Source organism: Schistocerca nitens, chromosome 2 (genome assembly GCF_023898315.1).
Source record: "Schistocerca nitens isolate TAMUIC-IGC-003100 chromosome 2, iqSchNite1.1, whole genome shotgun sequence".
Taxonomy (NCBI): Eukaryota; Metazoa; Arthropoda; class Insecta; order Orthoptera; family Acrididae; genus Schistocerca; species Schistocerca nitens.
In genome coordinates this window covers 599,654,606-599,672,396 of record NC_064615.1, presented here as the reverse complement: position 1 = coordinate 599,672,396, position 17,791 = coordinate 599,654,606, and the positions used below count along the sequence as shown (strand labels likewise).

General features: G+C 41.2%; 2 protein-coding genes across 2 annotated transcripts in view; one reads left to right on the top strand and one right to left on the bottom strand.

Moving 5' to 3' along the window:
• Positions 1-7,909, bottom strand: part of LOC126235186 (transcription factor GATA-6-like) — a 520,767-nt gene extending 512,858 nt beyond the window's left edge. Inside the window, exon 1 of the mRNA XM_049943916.1 lies at positions 7,846-7,909. Coding sequence (XP_049799873.1) covers positions 7,846-7,879 — 34 coding nt within the window. The 5' untranslated portion in view covers positions 7,880-7,909. The remainder of the gene's footprint in view (positions 1-7,845) is intronic.
• The window catches only part of LOC126236678 (uncharacterized), a 271,112-nt gene continuing 260,680 nt past the window's right edge, over positions 7,360-17,791 (top strand). Inside the window, exon 1 of the mRNA XM_049946164.1 lies at positions 7,360-7,761. The gene's annotated coding sequence lies outside the window, so the exon portion shown is untranslated. The remainder of the gene's footprint in view (positions 7,762-17,791) is intronic.

Genomic DNA, 17,791 nt, shown 5'->3' with positions numbered 1-17,791 from the left:
TTCATGGTGATTTGCAAGTTATAGATGTAGATGTAGCCGCTAGCTCTAAACGACAGCCATTTGTGTGTGTCTAGTAGGCCGTGCAGGCAGGGAAAACATCAAACCTTTCTGTCTTCTAATGCAAGCTGAGGCAGCGATCTTTCGTACACATGTATCACAACTATCAGACTAGAGTACTTCATCTTTCTTAGATTCATTCCCGTTGGACGACAATTTTACATTCTAGTAGTTACTCTTAAATAGGTCATATAATCGTCAAGGAGTCAGCAAGTCGGATGCATCTAAGGCACTACACTTTTAAATAGTAAAAGAAGTGGGATAACGTTGACAAACGCACTTTTTTCAACTACAGGTATTGAAAAAATCTGTATAGATAAGTCACAAGTCACCAAAAATTTACCTATGACTGCTTCGTACATAAACACTTGCTCTTGCAGCAACGTGCGGGATCGTGGAAGAGAGCAAAGCTCCAGCCTGCTGCATGTTACAAACTCAAAAAGAGTTTCTGGTAAGTTTATTTCATATTTTGCTTGCATGCCAAACAATTTGTTTCTTATGTCACGACACCCGTATTTCAAGATCAAACACATGAGCATTATATAACAGCAATGTCTACTGCTCAACTCACTGAACACCAAAAATCAGCGAAAATAAATAAGTTACACCCGAAGAAGAACCAAATAGGCTCTAAATGAGTAACCTATCGCATATTTTCTCGTAATTTTATCTCACATTTCCTTAAGTTTCCTTTCTCTTCACTTGGTATTCTGCGATTCGTGTTTTTAAAGATGTTAACACAATACCTATGAGTGATTTGAATGTCCATTTCCCCAAGCTCGGCTCACTCTGAAGCAAACTAAGGGAGTTAAATGAAGAATTTACACCTGAAATGGAAATACAGGGACACAAAAGCACTGTATAATGCACTACAATACGTATTTGGCTGAAGATGATGTTTAGCACACTTCCTGCATACATACACCACAATTCCGAATCAGTGATGTAATTAATCCGCGTTCGTTGGCTGAGAATATACGAATTCCATGTCGTCAAGAGAGAAACCTGGTGGATAATTATGTCAGATTGGCAGTAGTGCCAATGGTTTCTTTTTTTTTTGTTTTTTAATAAGTGTAATGTTAGCGAAATAAATCGAGCGACGGTTGGGGAATCAGAATAGATAATTTAGTCGATGTTATTGGGGTAGCAAAATAACTGAAGATGGCGGAAGTAGAGAGGTTACAAAATGCCGACTGGCAATAGCAATAAAAGTGTACAAAAGAGAAGTCTGCAAATTCCGAATATAAATTAAGTCTTATTGGAAGATATTTGTCTGGAGTGAAGACTTGTAGTGAAATGAAACTTGGACGATATACAGTTTAGACAAGAAGAGAATAGAAGCTTTTGCAACGTGTTGCTACAGAATAATGCTGAAGAATGTACAGGTGTGGACAAAAATATGAAAAAAAAACATAACCATGCCTAATACGAAGAAGAAACACCGTTGCCGTTCAAAACAGCTACCACTCGTCTCGAAAATCTTGAGCCATTCTTCCTGCAAAACAGTGCTAAGTTCAAATAAAGGTGATGGAGGTGTATAGCGATCTGGCACCCTTTTCTCCAAACTAGATCACATAGGTTCAATAATATTGAGATCTGGTGACTGCGGTAGTCAAGGAGGATTTGGCGAGTCATTCTTGCGCTCACAAAACCAGTGCCGGGAGATGTGAGCCGCGTGAACAGACGCCCTATCGTCTTGCAACACAGCACCACTATTTGGGAACAAAGACCGTAGCATGGGATGGATCTGATACCCAAAATGGTTACATAATCTGTGGCAGTAATGCGACCTTACAGAATAACCACGATATGGCTGCCCATATTAAAGTCGAACCTCGGCCATTGTTCACTCTTGGGACGTAAACTCGGCCAGAAGTCCTGAACAATCTGAAATGAGACTCGTCGTACCAAACAACTTTCTTCCACAGCTCCACACTCCATGTTTTATGGCTTCACCACTACGATTTTCTGTTACCGACATTTGCATCACTGATCAGTGCTAGTTCGCCCTGCATTTCCCTGGTTATGGAGTTCTATTCGAGTTGTTTTGGTGCTGATAGAGTTCGCGAGTGCGGCATTAAGTTCTGAAGTTCTGCAGGGAATTTCGCATCTGTCATCCTCTTATTTTTCGTCAAAATCCTCTCACACAACACACAGTTTCACCCGCGTTGTGATTGAGCGGGTGATGTTTTTGCGCTTGCCCTGTATGCGGTATAAATCTTAGATAACTTGCCTCTTGACATACCAAACACTTCCACTACATTGTTTACGGAATCACCTACCACACAAGGACCAACAATTTCCCCTCGATCAAATTTACTTACCTCCGACATAATGCACTCACAGCTGTACAGGACATTGCTATGAGCACTACTGACACTTGAAAAGTATTGAAGGCATTGAACAGGTGCTGTTCGTGGTCAAATACAACAGCACAATCTGCAAGCTTGGTTAGAATCTGGATGTACGTTCAAGCACGAATTTCTCTCCGTAGTTCCATATTTTTATCCAACCCCTGTGCTGCTAGATTGGGTAACTAATGAGGAGGTACTGATTCGAAATGAGGAGAACATAAATTTTTTATGTTGGAATCCATGAGATCCCGTAATGCAGCGGCCGTTGGATTTCGAGGAAGAAAGAACAGTGCTCAGTCCCGAACAGTCTGAATTTTGTTGCATATCGATTTCAACTAGTCGTCACCAGTGCATGAAACACCAGATGTGATCACACTGACGTGAAGTGCAAGTTCATGTAGTGCACAATTTGAATACAGAAATATACATAGCAATCATAAAAGATACAGGTAGTGGAACCGAAGTGATCGAAATTTAATACAAAACTGAGGCCTCGACCACTTTGATTACACTACCTGTATCTTTTGTAATGACACCCGTATGCATTTCTGTATTTAAAGTGTGGGCCACATGCGCTTGAACTTGACGTCAGTGTGACCACATCAGGTGTTTTTATGCAATAGTGACGACTATTCTATAGTTGAAATCGCTATGCAGTACATTCAGATTATTAGCGATTGATCGCTGTTCTTATTTCCTAAAAATAAATTTATAGCATAACATACTAGAAGAAGCGATCTGTTGATTGGACAAATGCTGTGGTATCAAGCAGTCTTCAATTTCTTAATGGAGGCTAGTGTGGGAGGTAAAATTGTTGAGGGAGATCACAGATTGACTGCAGTAAGTAGGTTGAACTGGATGGAGGTTACAGTAATGATACAGAGATGGAGATGCTTTGCTCGAGAGAGAGGAACGAGGAGGGCTGCATCAAACCAATACTCTAACTGAAGAACACAACAGCACTGAGGCATAGTTGAGTGACATTGTTGTTAAAGAACGGAAATTTTCATTTAATTCGAGGGTTAGGGGAAGGTAATGATGCAGTGGATGAGGCGGGTGGTGAGGGATGACAGAGGGCATCCCTAAGTACGCTTCTTTAAGTACGACTGTCAAAGAGAAAGATCTGGGGAAGCCACCACTCGGTCTACAGGCCACAAGTGCCCCATTGGGACCATCCGACCGCCGTGTCATCCTCAGTGGAGGATGCGGATAGGAGGGGCATGTGGTCAGCACACCGCTCTCCCGGTCGTTATGATGGTATTCTTGACCGAAGGCCCTACTATTCGGTCGAGTAGCTCCTCAACTGGCATCACGAAGCTGAGTGCACCCCGAAAAATGGCAACAGCGGATGGCGGCCTGGATGGTGACCCATCCAAGTACCGACCACGCTCGACAGCACTTAACTTCGGTGATCTCACGGGAACCGGTGTATCCACGGGGAAGCCACAGAAATGCAATACATTCTAAATTGACATTACAGGTGCTGTCGTTCATGTGTCAGGGACATGCGAGGGGCGCTCAATAAGTAACGCAATAAAAAAATTTCTCGGCTAATTTCGCTTGAAAAAATGCGGAAATTGTTTTGGGACATTGTAGAATATTCCCGCTTCTGCCCTTATAGTTTCACGAAGTTGCGATTGGTGGCGGCGCTATACGCATCCTTGAAAATGGCGTCTGTAACGAAGGCTTCGACCATAAATATAATAGACTGGCCCTGACGTCATTTTCGTGGCTCCAACATCTCTGGGCTAAAGTCACGTGAATGTTGGCAAAACATGATTGTTTCGTGTTGCGCTTATGGCTGTACTCAGCGTTTTGTCGGGGGAAATGGCATTACATTTCACGTGTGTTTCTATGGTAGTGCAGATGCGTTTATTGAAATCTGCTGATGTGACTTTTATATGTTTTTTACCCTTGAAATAGAGTATCACGTAAATTAAAGTGTTGAAAGTGATGCCTGTAAAGTCAGACTCATATTACATTTTGGAAGGTATCTGTGATAATTCGGTTACAGAACTAAGTATAACTGTTTCTCGTTCCTACTCATAGGTTCCCTAAGGACGAAAACCGAAGACTGATTTAGATACAGGCCTTGAAACGGAAAAACTTTAAGCCATCTGTACGTAGGCGCCTTTTGTATATACAAGGAGATTATAATAAGGTAAGAGCACCTATAGTCGACACATGAAGAGAATTTTTTTCTACCTTCTAATACTATTAAATAAATGTAGGCTCCAAAGTTATTTTCTGAAATTTCAAAGTCTCACCTTTCATCTAAAATAGCATTTTTTTAAAAACTGATAGTTTAAACTTTTGTAAAAATCGTAGGAACTGAACCTTTGAAGTGCACCTAAAATTGATACTCTAAAATGGACCTGCTCCTAAAGTCGACAATTTTGGCACCTATAGTTGACATAATTCCCATATCCCATTTTCTTTTATAAGTGACTAGAGCTCAAAACGCGGCGAATCCAATACTTTAAGTTTTGACACGAGCCTACTCTTACTGTTTAAAAGAATTTTAACGACATTTTACTTTAATTGATAGTTTATAGTAATTTCGTCCCGCTGCCCACCAGAGGGGCGTTCGATGTATTTGTTAGATTTTAGAAATGGTACTGTGAACAAATCCAGGTCAAATATAGTTCTGACATAATTTTTCGCAAATAAAAAAGTAATTTTTGTTGGAAGCGTTTGGCAGTCAATTGAGAAATGTGGGTAAAATACGATACAGACATAGGATGGCAGACCGCTGATTTGAAATCCCGCCACGTTTTGCCAACAGTCACGTGGCTTATGTTGGAGCTACACCAGCCCTATGGCTTCTGCACAGCAAGGCCAGTCTACTAGTATCTATGGTCGAAGAACGAAGGTACGTTCCAAGCAGAGATCTGTCATTGAGTTTCTTTCCGCGGGAAACCAGAGTATCGCAGATATTCAGGTGCCGCTTTTAGAATGTCTACGGAGGCCTAGTAGTGAACAAAAGCACGGTGAATCGTCTGTCATCATCAGAACGAGGTCGCGCAAACCTGTCCGGTCCGTATTTTTGCTGGCCGTAAAAGTGAACAACAGTATTTCGCGGGACTTGTGGGGAAGATGAACTCCTGGATTCTGGGTTCCAACGCTCTGAAACCCTACAACTGGCAGCAAAAAAGTCATTGGCAGAAATACGTCCGAACTCTGTATCAGAAGAGTGAAACGAAGTCCACCAGTTCAAGTTGGTAGGCTTCCACGGTCGGGATTAATTCGAATAAAACCGTTTAGAAAGAGTTATTATAAAACGGCGTCGAGGAAAATTATATTTGCTGGGCGTAAGAACTGGCAGTGAGTCGGGGCGCTGTAACAATACCAGTCAAGATAGATGTAACGGAACTTGAATAGCGTATTTGCCTCTATTGGTTACGGTAGAGAGATCGATCTTTTGGTCCTGTCTGTATATTTATATATAATATTGCATGAAAAAAGGCTGGGCGAGTGTAAAGCTATCGTTAAAAACGCCCGCCGCGCGATTTGTTACAATTTGGTCGTTCATAATAATAATAACATGCCTTTGAATACATTTAAAATATAACGGCGATACCTGTTTAGTGTTCTTGGAAATAATATGTAGTAAATTAATGAGTAAGGTAGCCGATCCTATAAGAGGAGGTAAAATTGGGCACATTGAGGTGTTTTTCCTTATATCGACGAAGCCGATGATACGGCGTCATTTTTCGTTTACTCTTAGAAATAAACAAGTAAAGAAGTGCTAATTAGCCGGCCGAAGTGGCCGTGCGGTTCTAGGCGCTGCAGCCTGGAACCGCGAGACCGCTACGGTCGCAGGTTCGAATCCTGCCTCGGGGATGGATGTGTGTGATGTCCTTAGGTTAGTTAGGTTTAACTAGTTCTAAGTTCTAGGGGACTAATGACCTCAGAAGTTGAGTCCCATAGTGCTAAGACCCCCCATTTTTTTTGAAGTGCTAACTGTGCGTAGTGAAAAAATATGGGGGCGAGTTTTAAATAACGACGGTATACAATCAGAGTAACAAAAGGACATTTAGTTACACGAAATCGGGGATAGCGAAGTGTGGTCATGAAATTGAGTACACCTACAGGGCGGTCAATTCCGGGATAATTCTATACGCATCTCACGAGGGACGCGGTATTGAGACCGCTTTTTTTTTTAATTATTTCGCGGAGAGCGGACTCCAGTTTCTGAAAAGGAGAAAAACTGTATCATTATCATTGACTGTTGGTGTCGAGCAACCAAAACTGTTCATCAAAGGGTTTCGATGGAACTTGGGACTAGTTAGGGTTGAGGCACTCGCATATACTCCACATCAGAGTGTGAATGAGTGGTGAATGCGAAATAAAACTGTGAACAAAGTTACGTTAAATAAAACAGAAGAAACGAGACAGTTGGTCATATTTGTTATTATTCCATAAACTGTAACATTTCTCATCGTTGTACGAAGCATTTATAGACGATCGTTATGACAATTTGCATCGAAGGGATCTCGTTACGAGTTAAATTTTGGGGACCTGGTCAAGAGGGGATAGTTCGTAGATCCTAACTACTGCAGCTATTCTGGAATCAGGTGCTACCGTGACTGTTGTGTATTGTCAATGACTAAAGGTTACCATATCTCATGCTCTAAGATCGACGCGCCTTTCCTCTTGGTATAACGGTGCCTCACGGCAACAACGACAACGCCGACGACTAAGGAAGATACGGTAGAGCGCCACCCCGCAGGCTCCGGCGCCAGCGACCCTCGCCCGTCGACCGCCGCCTGAGCTGGGAGCGCGCGAGCAACCGGCGCGGCGCGGCGCGTTCCGCCGTTGTCCGCGGGCGGCAGCAAATTTCCGTTTTACGGCGAAGTAAAGCCGCTTATCGCGGCAGATAAATGCTGCCTGCGGCGGGAGCGGCGGCCGCGGCCGGTGGCGGGACGCTGTCGTACGTGAGGCTCGCCGGGCTGCACCCGCTGCGGTGCGCTGCGGTGCGGGCCCGCTATCGGCAGGCAGCCCGCGCCGAGGCGAACGAGCGCGCGCGCCCGCGATAATCACCGCCGCAAGGCCGGAGTGGGGGATGATAGTGGCCAACAATCTCTCTTCTCGTGCCCAGTTGGGCCTAGTTTTTCCCCGGGTTCGGAGGCGGGAGGTCGCAGGACCGATCGCCGCCGCGGCCGGGCCGCTCCGCGACTCACCGCGAAGGGATGTCTTCCCCCGAGAGCAGACGTCATCGCGTCGGAGGGCGACGACCGCGCGGCCGCAGTCAGTGATAGCTCCAGAGTGATTGTGAAGTGAATTCGTGGCAGTGCGTCACCTTCCAGGATCAGTGATGTGCGTAGCGAGGCGTGGAACTACGTGAGAGGTAAGCACCTGTCGTGTGTACCGAGTCGGCGACGTCGCGCCTAGCGCCTCGGTGGGAGCACGTGCCGGCAGCGCGGAGACTTACCGAAGAGGCGCAGATAGTCCTGCCGGGCAGCCATGGTCGTCTGCGGCTAGTGCGGTAGTGCAGGGCTTACTGCGCGTCGCCGCCGGCGCGTCCCGTGCTGCGGCCTCTGGAGGGAGCAGGGAGGGGGGGAGGGGCAGCACGCGGGGCGGGGGGAGCTCGCGGGGCCCGCGGTTCGCCGACCGCCAGCCACCACTCCGGCTCTCGCACGCACACCCGCCCTTGCCAAACAAACGTAGCGTCCACCGCATTTTCATCCTTCGCAAAAAAATATCTGATCGAGTGAACATCCGCAATCGAGGAACACGTTTATAGAACAAAAGTCTGCTTCAGTTGCTAGTAATTTCTTAATTCATTCCACGAACGGTTTCTAACAGTAAAGCTTCATCTTCAGGTGCCACCAAATAATTGTGGGAACATAAACGTGCAGTGATCGGGTCAGTCAGTCATGGGGGTCACAACCATCTTAAACAAACGCGGACCGGTAACCACATTTCCGGTCGTGCTATCCAGTCGCGAGCTGTGGTTGCTGCCTTACGCTCTCACGCGTTTGTTTGACGTGGGTGCGACCCCAATGAATTACTGACCCGGCCGCCATACGTTTACGTTTCCATAATTATTTGCACGATTTTACGAAGAATTGCGCTAGCGCAACATATTTTTCGGCCTAAAGCCGCATATTCGGGCTACCTGTCGCTCGCCATAGTACTAAATGGTGCAAATGGCTCTGAACACTATGGGACTTAACTTCTGAGGTCATCAGTCCCCTAGAACTTAGAACTACTTAAACCTAACTAACCTAAGGACATCACACACATCCATGCCCGAGGCAGGATTCGAACCTGCGACCTTAGCGATCGTGCGGTTCCAGACTAGAGTGCCTAGAACCGTTCGGCCACTACGGCCGGCTCGCCATAGTACTGACGATATTCACTGAATAGTAAATGTTTACTAGGAGCGGTGGGTATACCTATGACGTCTTGACGTTGTTGCACACGATGATACAGCTTTACTCCGCGAAACCGGTTGCGTTTCAATAAACAACAATTTTGCCAGCTGTTAGCTGAATTCCTCCTAATATCATGCCTCTCAACAGTTGCGGATGCCCAGAACATAAAATATACTTTCTTATAATTATTTGAAGATGAAGCTTTATGCTTCGAATCCGGTCGTGGAATAAATTAAGAAATTATTGGCAACTAAAACGGATTTCTACTCTAGGCCGCGAAACCGGTTACGTTTCAATAAACAACAATTTTGCCAGCTGTTAGCGGAATTCTTCCTAATATCGTGCCTCTCAACAGTTGAGGACGCCCAGAACATGAAATATACTTTCTCATAATTATTTGAGGATGAAGCTTTATGCTTCGAATCCGGTCGCGGAATAAATTTAGAAATGTGTGGCAACTAAAACCGATTTTTATTCTATAAATCCTTCACAAAAATTGACATAGTTTCTCTTCACTCAACTTTTGCTGTCCTTTTCAATTGCATGGTATGTTACGTTATTACGTTCTAAAATTGTTCAAATGGCTCTCAGCACTATGGGACTTAACATCTGAGGTCATCAATACCCTAGAACTTAGAAGTAGGCCGGCCGAAGTGGCCGTGCGGTTCTAGGCACTGCAGTCTGGAACCGCGAGACCGCTACGGTCGCAGGTTCGAATCCTGCCTCGGGCATGATGTGTGTGATGTCCTTAGGTTAGTTAGGTTTAATTAGTTCTAAGTTCTAGGGGACTAATGACCTCAGAAGTTGAGTCCCATAGTGCTCAGAGCCATTTGAACCATTTTGAACTTAGAAGTACTTAAACCTAACTAACCTAAGGACATCACACACATCCATTCCCGAGGCAGCATTCGAACCTGCGACCGTAGCGGTCGTGCGGTTCCAGACTGTAGCGCCCAGAACCGCTCGGCCACATCGGCCGGCTTATTACGTTCACATTTTCACGTCAGGTCCGTCTACATGCAGCTCTATAAAACCAAATTTGTCAATCCATATGCTTTTCGCCTTCAATTTTTGTAAACGGCACCAGCACGTATCCATATTTTATGTTTTTATTATTGTATCAAATGGTGCATATTTGTCACAGGGAGTTATCCGCGATCCTTATTTATGTAAAATTTTCGATTTTTCTGTCCCAAATTTCATTTTATAACGACTTGTTTTGGGGGCGTTTATACAGTCGTTTTCCCTTCGCTCTATTTGCGAATGGAACAAAATAGGAAATGACTAACAGTGATACAAGATACCCTCCACCACGCAAAGTAAGTTGGCTTGCGGAGTATGTATGCAGATGCACATGAAGACATAGATGTCGAATCCGACCCATATTCACATCTGTTAAACAATAAAAATAAATTACAATTGTATTCTAATCACATGTTTACAGAAAAAATTCTAATTGCAATACAAAGTTGTAAAACGTCCGCGCCTTGTTGTTACAGAGGAGCCTGTCCTAACGGAACAATTACGTCACTCCCATATGAGGCGGTCTGTTCCAAAACTTGCCTTATCCATGATAAGAAATTTTACAGGAGACACAAAAAACCAAAAAATTCTTAATGCCGACAGAAACTGAACTCTGAACTAGGAAAGCATAATTTTAATAAATAAAGTCGTGATTAGTTGGGAATATAATAAGCTAAAATCATAGCTGCATGCAGTCGCGTTATAGTAGAATTTTTAAGGAAATTCGATTGATGCACAACGCTTGTAACGTTACAGAATGCCCTGTACTCGTACTGACGGATCTAAAATACAGTACTTAAATGTGTCATTTATAAAATATTCTAAAACGTTAAACACAAAATCTTAATGAGGAATGCTTGGAAATCTTTAATGTTCTGTGTATACTGTCTTGGAATATTTTACATATTAATTATTTCAGTATTGTATTTTATATTTGTTAGTACGTATAGAGGGCATTCTTTAACGCTCCAGGAGTTTTGCACGAAACAAGTTTCTATTAAAAAATGTTAACGTTTTTTTGTTGTATTAGGTTTTTAAAGCTAGGCAGTTCTCAATAACGTTTTATGTATAATGTTTTGCAAAGTTTTATGAATGAATTTCTCCTGCCTTGCGCTAGCACGTGCAGAGGCTACAGGCGTTTTGCACCAATCAAATTTCTTTTCGAGCTTTAATATAAACTGACTGATGCAACTATGGTTTTAGCACATGACACTGAATTGATTATTCCGTTAGGATGTGTTACTCTGTAACTACGAGGTGTGATACAACTATTGTATTGTAACTACATTAAAAAAATTTAGTTTTTGTAAACACAGGAAAGAATACAATTGTGATTTATTTTTGTTTTTTGAATAGATCTAAAGCTAGGTGGCGTTGGACAGAGCGTCATATTGAAATAAAAATAGAGATCAACACACACAAAAGAAACCAGTTTATATATTTGACAATGACACTTGACACTGTACTTTTACGTTAAAAACAGTTCTGGGACTTTCTGACTGTTTATAACCTGTATTCCAAGTAAATAAGTAAACATTTGGAATATTATTACGCTACAAAAACACAGAAAGCGTTGGAACTGTTTTTCACCTGAAAATACAGTCTACAGCATTTTATAGTATGTAAAGCAAAATAACGTAGACGTTAATACATAAGAATATATCAGGCCACTGATGAGACTTTTCAAAAAAATAAAGGCGTAACACGTGTGGCATAGTTAAATTTGTTTTAGTCGGTTGCATATAGACAGACCTAATGTGAAAACCATCAGCATTGCCAAGAAATTTCGCAATCGTGGTTCGTACAACGGATTCTGTCGTGCGTCTGAAGTTTCTGTGGTTTTAAGATTGTAACCAGTTTCGGTTTCACACGAACCATCTTCATATCTGAATATGTTTCTTACAAGAACTTTTATGTTAAAAACAGTTCTGGGACTTTCTGACTGTTTATAACCTGTATTCCAAGTAAATAAGTAAAAATTTAGAATATTATTACGTTATCTGAGAATACAGTCTACAGCAGTTTATAGTACACGTAGTAGGAACCTTGCATCTCATCAGTAAATTTATATGCTATGTCACAGAATAATATGAGATGGACGGGTTATTCATGTAACAAACGAACAATTTTAAAAATGCAAGCAATCTTGGATAATAACATCAGTTGTACGTATACACCCGATACACCATTGCCCTGGACAAAAATCGATTTTCAGAAACTGACTTTCGCCGTCGAGTGCATGTTAGTCCTAAAATGCTATCGATTTCTAGGTCATATGACTCAAGGCAGCTGCTAAAGATCCCTTGTGATAGAATATGGAGTCATATGATCCTGAAATAGATAGTATTGTGAACGGAGTAGAATGAGATCACAGCAAGTCACATGGATGGCTCGATGGATTTGAGTGTAGGGCGCGCGACATGTGTGTCATTGGCGGTAGAAAGGATAACGTCAGAACGGCTTCGAATGGCATTTTCAGACCATGTGGAATAGGACCTAAAATCTTTGAAAAGTACCAATTGCAGAGGCAAGTTTTACAGTACTTCGTAACTAGTAGCTGCTTTATAAAAATAATCATCATTATGTGGAATTACAAACCATGTATATCAGACAGAGAGAGCATGATTGTCTGCTGTCAGTCGTTGCACACCAGATAATGACATAAAGTTATTTATTTCTTAATTTCATTGATCGTACTCGATGGTTTTTGAAAACCAGCAACTATGTCTTTCATATCTAAACAATGAAACACTGCGCCAGTTGCAATTTTTCTTATCTAGTACGACGCGTTACGAGAATTTGTTCTCATTATCAAATGCAAATGTTTGCATAAGTATTTTATAAGCATGTGAGGTCTGCTTGTGTGTCGTTCTGCCTCTCCTGCCCTGCAACCGTCATTTTGTTGTTTTTGACTTCATATAAGCAGAAAGGCGAGTGATGGTGTGTGTCGATTTCCGCTCAATAAAGAAGGCACAGTAGGCTTAAAAAAATTGCATGACAAGAGAGGCAGTACAGCACAGACGTCCACCATTAGAGACACCTCGTTAGCTGAAGATTAAAAATCAGGCAAGGCGGAAAAGTCATTTGAAAATTTTTTTTGGTATGTCCGGACGAATAGAAAATTCTTTGAAATGCACCATCATTCTGAGAAAATAACAGACGCTTTTATAACGAGGCGACTGAAATTTAATAACAATTTACAAGAATGAATAATTCTAGCCTAAGCAAATTCTCACCAATTCCTTTTCAATGAAATGTAAGAAGTACCGACTACTTAAAACTGAAAGAGAAATACGCTTTTACAGAAGGCATTATACTCGATATAACTAATTCAAAGTAATAAGTGGTAGTTTGTGGTTTATACGAAATAGACGCTGCACACGAGAAAGTATGGGAAAACATTCGCAGAAGAAATAAAAAGCAATTGGGAGAAAAAGAAAGTAAAAACATTAATTATGAGTTATTACGTTTATTGCGCCTCAGTAAGGAATAACGATGTAAACAATAATACAGTGTGAAGTGTGGTGTAAGCGAGTGGGTGTAAAGCTTTTCATCTAAAGCCGGTTCAAGGTCTTCGGTTCTGTGTCCATTTGCTCCTAGAGATTTTTTAGTATTTTATGTGACTTACATCTTTTGACAAGTCTTGTGTATGTGTGAAGAAATAAACATCCGACTGCAAATTAAACTCTAGATCTCCTCAGTAACAGACTATGTGGAGGAAGGCAAGAATGTATCACCTCAAATAACTCTCATTCACAGTAAAGTATTTCACGTGAATAACAGCTGAATTTGCTGTTATGAATCAGACAGTTTAAGCCAAACGCTTCCATTCGTAAAACCATCGTCACTGCTTTGAAATGTCATTACAGTCACAAATGTCTTATTTTACTTACCATATACAGCGCGATATATACAAAAAAAGGGTCAAATGACTCTGAGCACTATGCGACTTAACTTCTGAGGTCATCAGTCGCCTACAACTTAGAACTAATTAAACCTAACTAACCTAAAGACATCACACACATCCATGCCCGAGGCAGGATTCGAACCTGCAACCGTAGCGGTCGCTCGGCTCCAGACTGTAGCCTAGAACAGCATGATCACTCCGGCCTGCCGATATACACAAAAGAAATATTGTTTAAGTTATCAAGATAAGGATTCTGAACCGTAAGAGGGCACAAAGAGGGGGATATTTTTGGAGTTTATGGTGGTGAAAAGGCATAAGAAGGAAACAAGTCAAATCAATAGACGACTGGTAGATTCTCTACTACGAGTTCAACATAGATCATCTGCCCTCAAAATATTGCGCCTTACTTTCTTCTCTCGATTATTTTTTTAAGTTTCTAATACGCGGTGAAGTGAACTACAATGACACTGTTCAGACAGCATTAAATTAAATCTTGACCGCCACTAGACTATGGTCGCTGGATAACAGTATCACTACGGTAGGGTGCAGACATTGCTATTTAAAACAAATAAGGTAAATACCAATACTCAAAATGTTACAATTCAATAACTGAGCTACTGACGCTACAAGTTTTACTATCGTTCCATGCTAGTGCAAATCAGCAGATATCATTACTTGCTTGGAGTCCACTTTCAAAATACGAGTACCAAAAAATACATCCCAGCTTCGAAATGAATAGAGATAACTGTTCAGACAATCTGGCTTTATGTGAACCACGTGTCAATACATATACGAAGAAATATACAGTGCACAACATTTCTCCTATTTTCTCCGTGTGACTTCATTTTCATGTTTATTGTACCTACAAACATCCTAAAATAGATGAAGTTGCCCCTGTTACGTATTGCTTTCCGTTCGGCACTGATTTTCATTTTCGAACAGTAGGCTTACTCTCTGAGAGCTCTTTAGTGACTTTTGTGTTTCAACATAGCTCTTCTTCGCAGTCTATATGAACACTACAACATGGATGGATCAATTTTTAACTGAAGGAGTAATTATACTGCAAACTTTTTCTAGTAGAAAGTTAAGTAATTCATATGAGATTCGAATTAAATTTTCTGGAAAATTAAAACATCAAAAGCCTTAGAGCTAAGTTTATTTTAAACACGAAATTGTTTTTTTATGAAACGTCGTATGAGATGTAGCGCGCTTTAGTCTTTCCCGAGCTGAGGATCTGTCCACCCAGACATATGGATTCATGACCCAGCCTGATTTTTTTTCACATAAAAAGCCACTACTGAGGTTTACGTCACGTAACCGACAGGAAAAACTTAGCGTGTAGTAAGTCGCTGGGATGTGTAAAAAGACGTTTACATGAACACCCATGGTAGCAGAATCAAGATAATTGTAGTTTTATAAATATTACGAATATGTACTGTTTCTTTAACTCATGAAATGCTCTTCTTCTGATAAGTGCCGTGACAGTCCAAGCACCTAACACAAGATAAACACTGATACTTTGAAAAGGGATACGAAAGGACATTTTTTCAGCGGATATTGGTTGTTATTTCACAAACAATGATGAAAATTAAATAACGAAAGATAAAATACTTCGCTGATCAGTTACTAGGAATATACAGTAGTATTTTATTTTAAATGTTGAGTGTACGCCGTCCACGATTTATAGTGAGGTCGAAATACCGGTATGTCAGGTAAATGCTGCTTCATGCTAGGTACCATCTAAGATTCATAACGAATAAAGAACATTCTCGCTGTCCTAAAATGAAAGAAGTGAATAATAATTTGCAATCGCATAACCGAAAATGGACGATTAGAATTTGACGTTCAGTCTAGACGGAATCAATAGAAATAGAATACAAATGTAGAACGGATGAGGATGTAGAACGTAATAAGTCGGGTTCTAGACAAATGAATAATCACTGCATCTTCCGTAAACGATTTATGCAAACAAAGGAGAGCCTTAATGTGGAGGGCCGGACGGGGACTTGAACCGTGGTCCTACCAAGTACGAACCTAATATGATAGCCAATGTGTCACTTCGCTCGCATTAGTTACTGGATTCAGCATCATAAGACTTCGACCGGTATTCGAACTGCCAGTATTTTGTTGCAAAATAGAGACAGTAAAAAATTAAACCTTCAAATAAAAACGCAGCTGATACAATACACCCACAACAATATGACAGCACCATAAAACAGCAAATCATAAAGCGGAGAACGACATAAAAGGTATACCAACACATGGCACACATTGACATTTGACGGCAAAGTAACCCACAGAATAGTAAACATTATGAGAAAACAAGGAACACGTGAGGCATACAACACGAATAATACACAACAGAAAAGATGACAGACACACAACACAATCTCAAATAAGCGTGGCAAAGAAGGTAGATTTCATTTAACCTCCAAAGATTATGAATCACAGGATGTGGGACATACATATAGACGTTTCAGAATAAGAAACTCTGAACATTTAAGAGCACTGAAAGGTGATAGCACACTCCCCACATTTGCAGACCACCTCGTTGAAAATAACAACCACCCTAGCGGCATTAAAACAGACCCTAAGGCACATTAACCATCATTACCATTTATTAACAAAAGAATAAAATTTTCATATCCATAACGATGTTACACAGAGCAAAAAACTCACCAATGATCTAACATTACGTTGCAACAGAACAATATTGAACACTGTAAGTGAGCTATCACACAACACACAAAAAACGTAAACACACACACGCGCGCACAAAGTGAAAATACAACTGAACCAATGCAAATTTCGCAGCTAACAATGTTAAACAAAATAGCGAGACAAATGACTGCCAACAGCATACCTCTAATGTAAAAGTGCGGCAGGTGTAACACAGCAGCGAAATGAGAATGTGTCAGTGGGTTAGAAAAGAGCGAAAAATAAACGTTGTTACAAAAATAGCACACGGTCTATAAATGCCACATCGTAGGAGATACATCTCCAAAACAAAATTAAGGAAATTTTATTGATGGCCACCGGTCGCTTTAAATATAGAAGAAACAACAACTCACTTAGTGGCCATATACTAACTAAGTACAGCTCAGAACAGGCTAACTGTACCTATGGTACACGCAAATGAGGCATGCGCCAAATTTTTATCTAAATAACTAGTTTTGTGATAACGCTCTAGGCAAAAAAGTCAATACAGATGTCGCCCTAACAGCCCTGCTTGCAGATGACGCGCTATATTAATATAGAAATGAAGCGGACTTCATTTGACAGCCATAGAGTGCACAAAATGTAAGAAAATGTAAACTCTAGCTGAAGTGTGTAATCTAAACAATAAAATGTAACTCTGATGTCAATATATCCATATTCCTAACCCAGATACATTTTTTATGTACATCTTTCAGAAGCAATAAAAGAAAAACCCATTAAAAATACTGCAAATGTTGTGAAACATGTTTGGGGAATAAAACAAATTGTGTTCTTGCAAAAAGGAGGAGCCTTTAATACTTTATTGTTAATGGTCAAATTTGTTAAGATTCTCCTCGCTGAAAGAATATCCATTGGTAGTCAATAACATTAAGTTATACCTTTCACGTAGAAATTTTACAGGGACAGTCTATGCGATGCTTTCTCAGTCCAATTTTTGCGTAGTCACATCAAAAGTGGCTTACTGCTTCTCTTTGCACTTTGTTTTCTCTTGCTTCAGTGCTTCAGTCGATAAGTAACGTGTATTCTATTCCACTGAACGTGATCGTCCCAGAACGACTTATGAGTTGACCAACCGTAAAACAACTGCCGATACTGCAGGGACGGATAGCGTTTCCAGTTGTTGTGCCACTGAAGAACGTAACTGCTCAGATTACATAGCATAAGAAATGTTCTGACACAGTCACCCGCCTAGGTCTACCTAAACACTTTTGTAATGTACCTGAAGAAACTAGAAGTTCTAACATTTTTAACTGAAATAAGAAAACCACATAAGAGAGAAGGTATGGCTTACAATGGAGAATACATTAGAAACTTGTCGCCTCATCTGATTTCTTCTTTTTGGGTTGCTTACT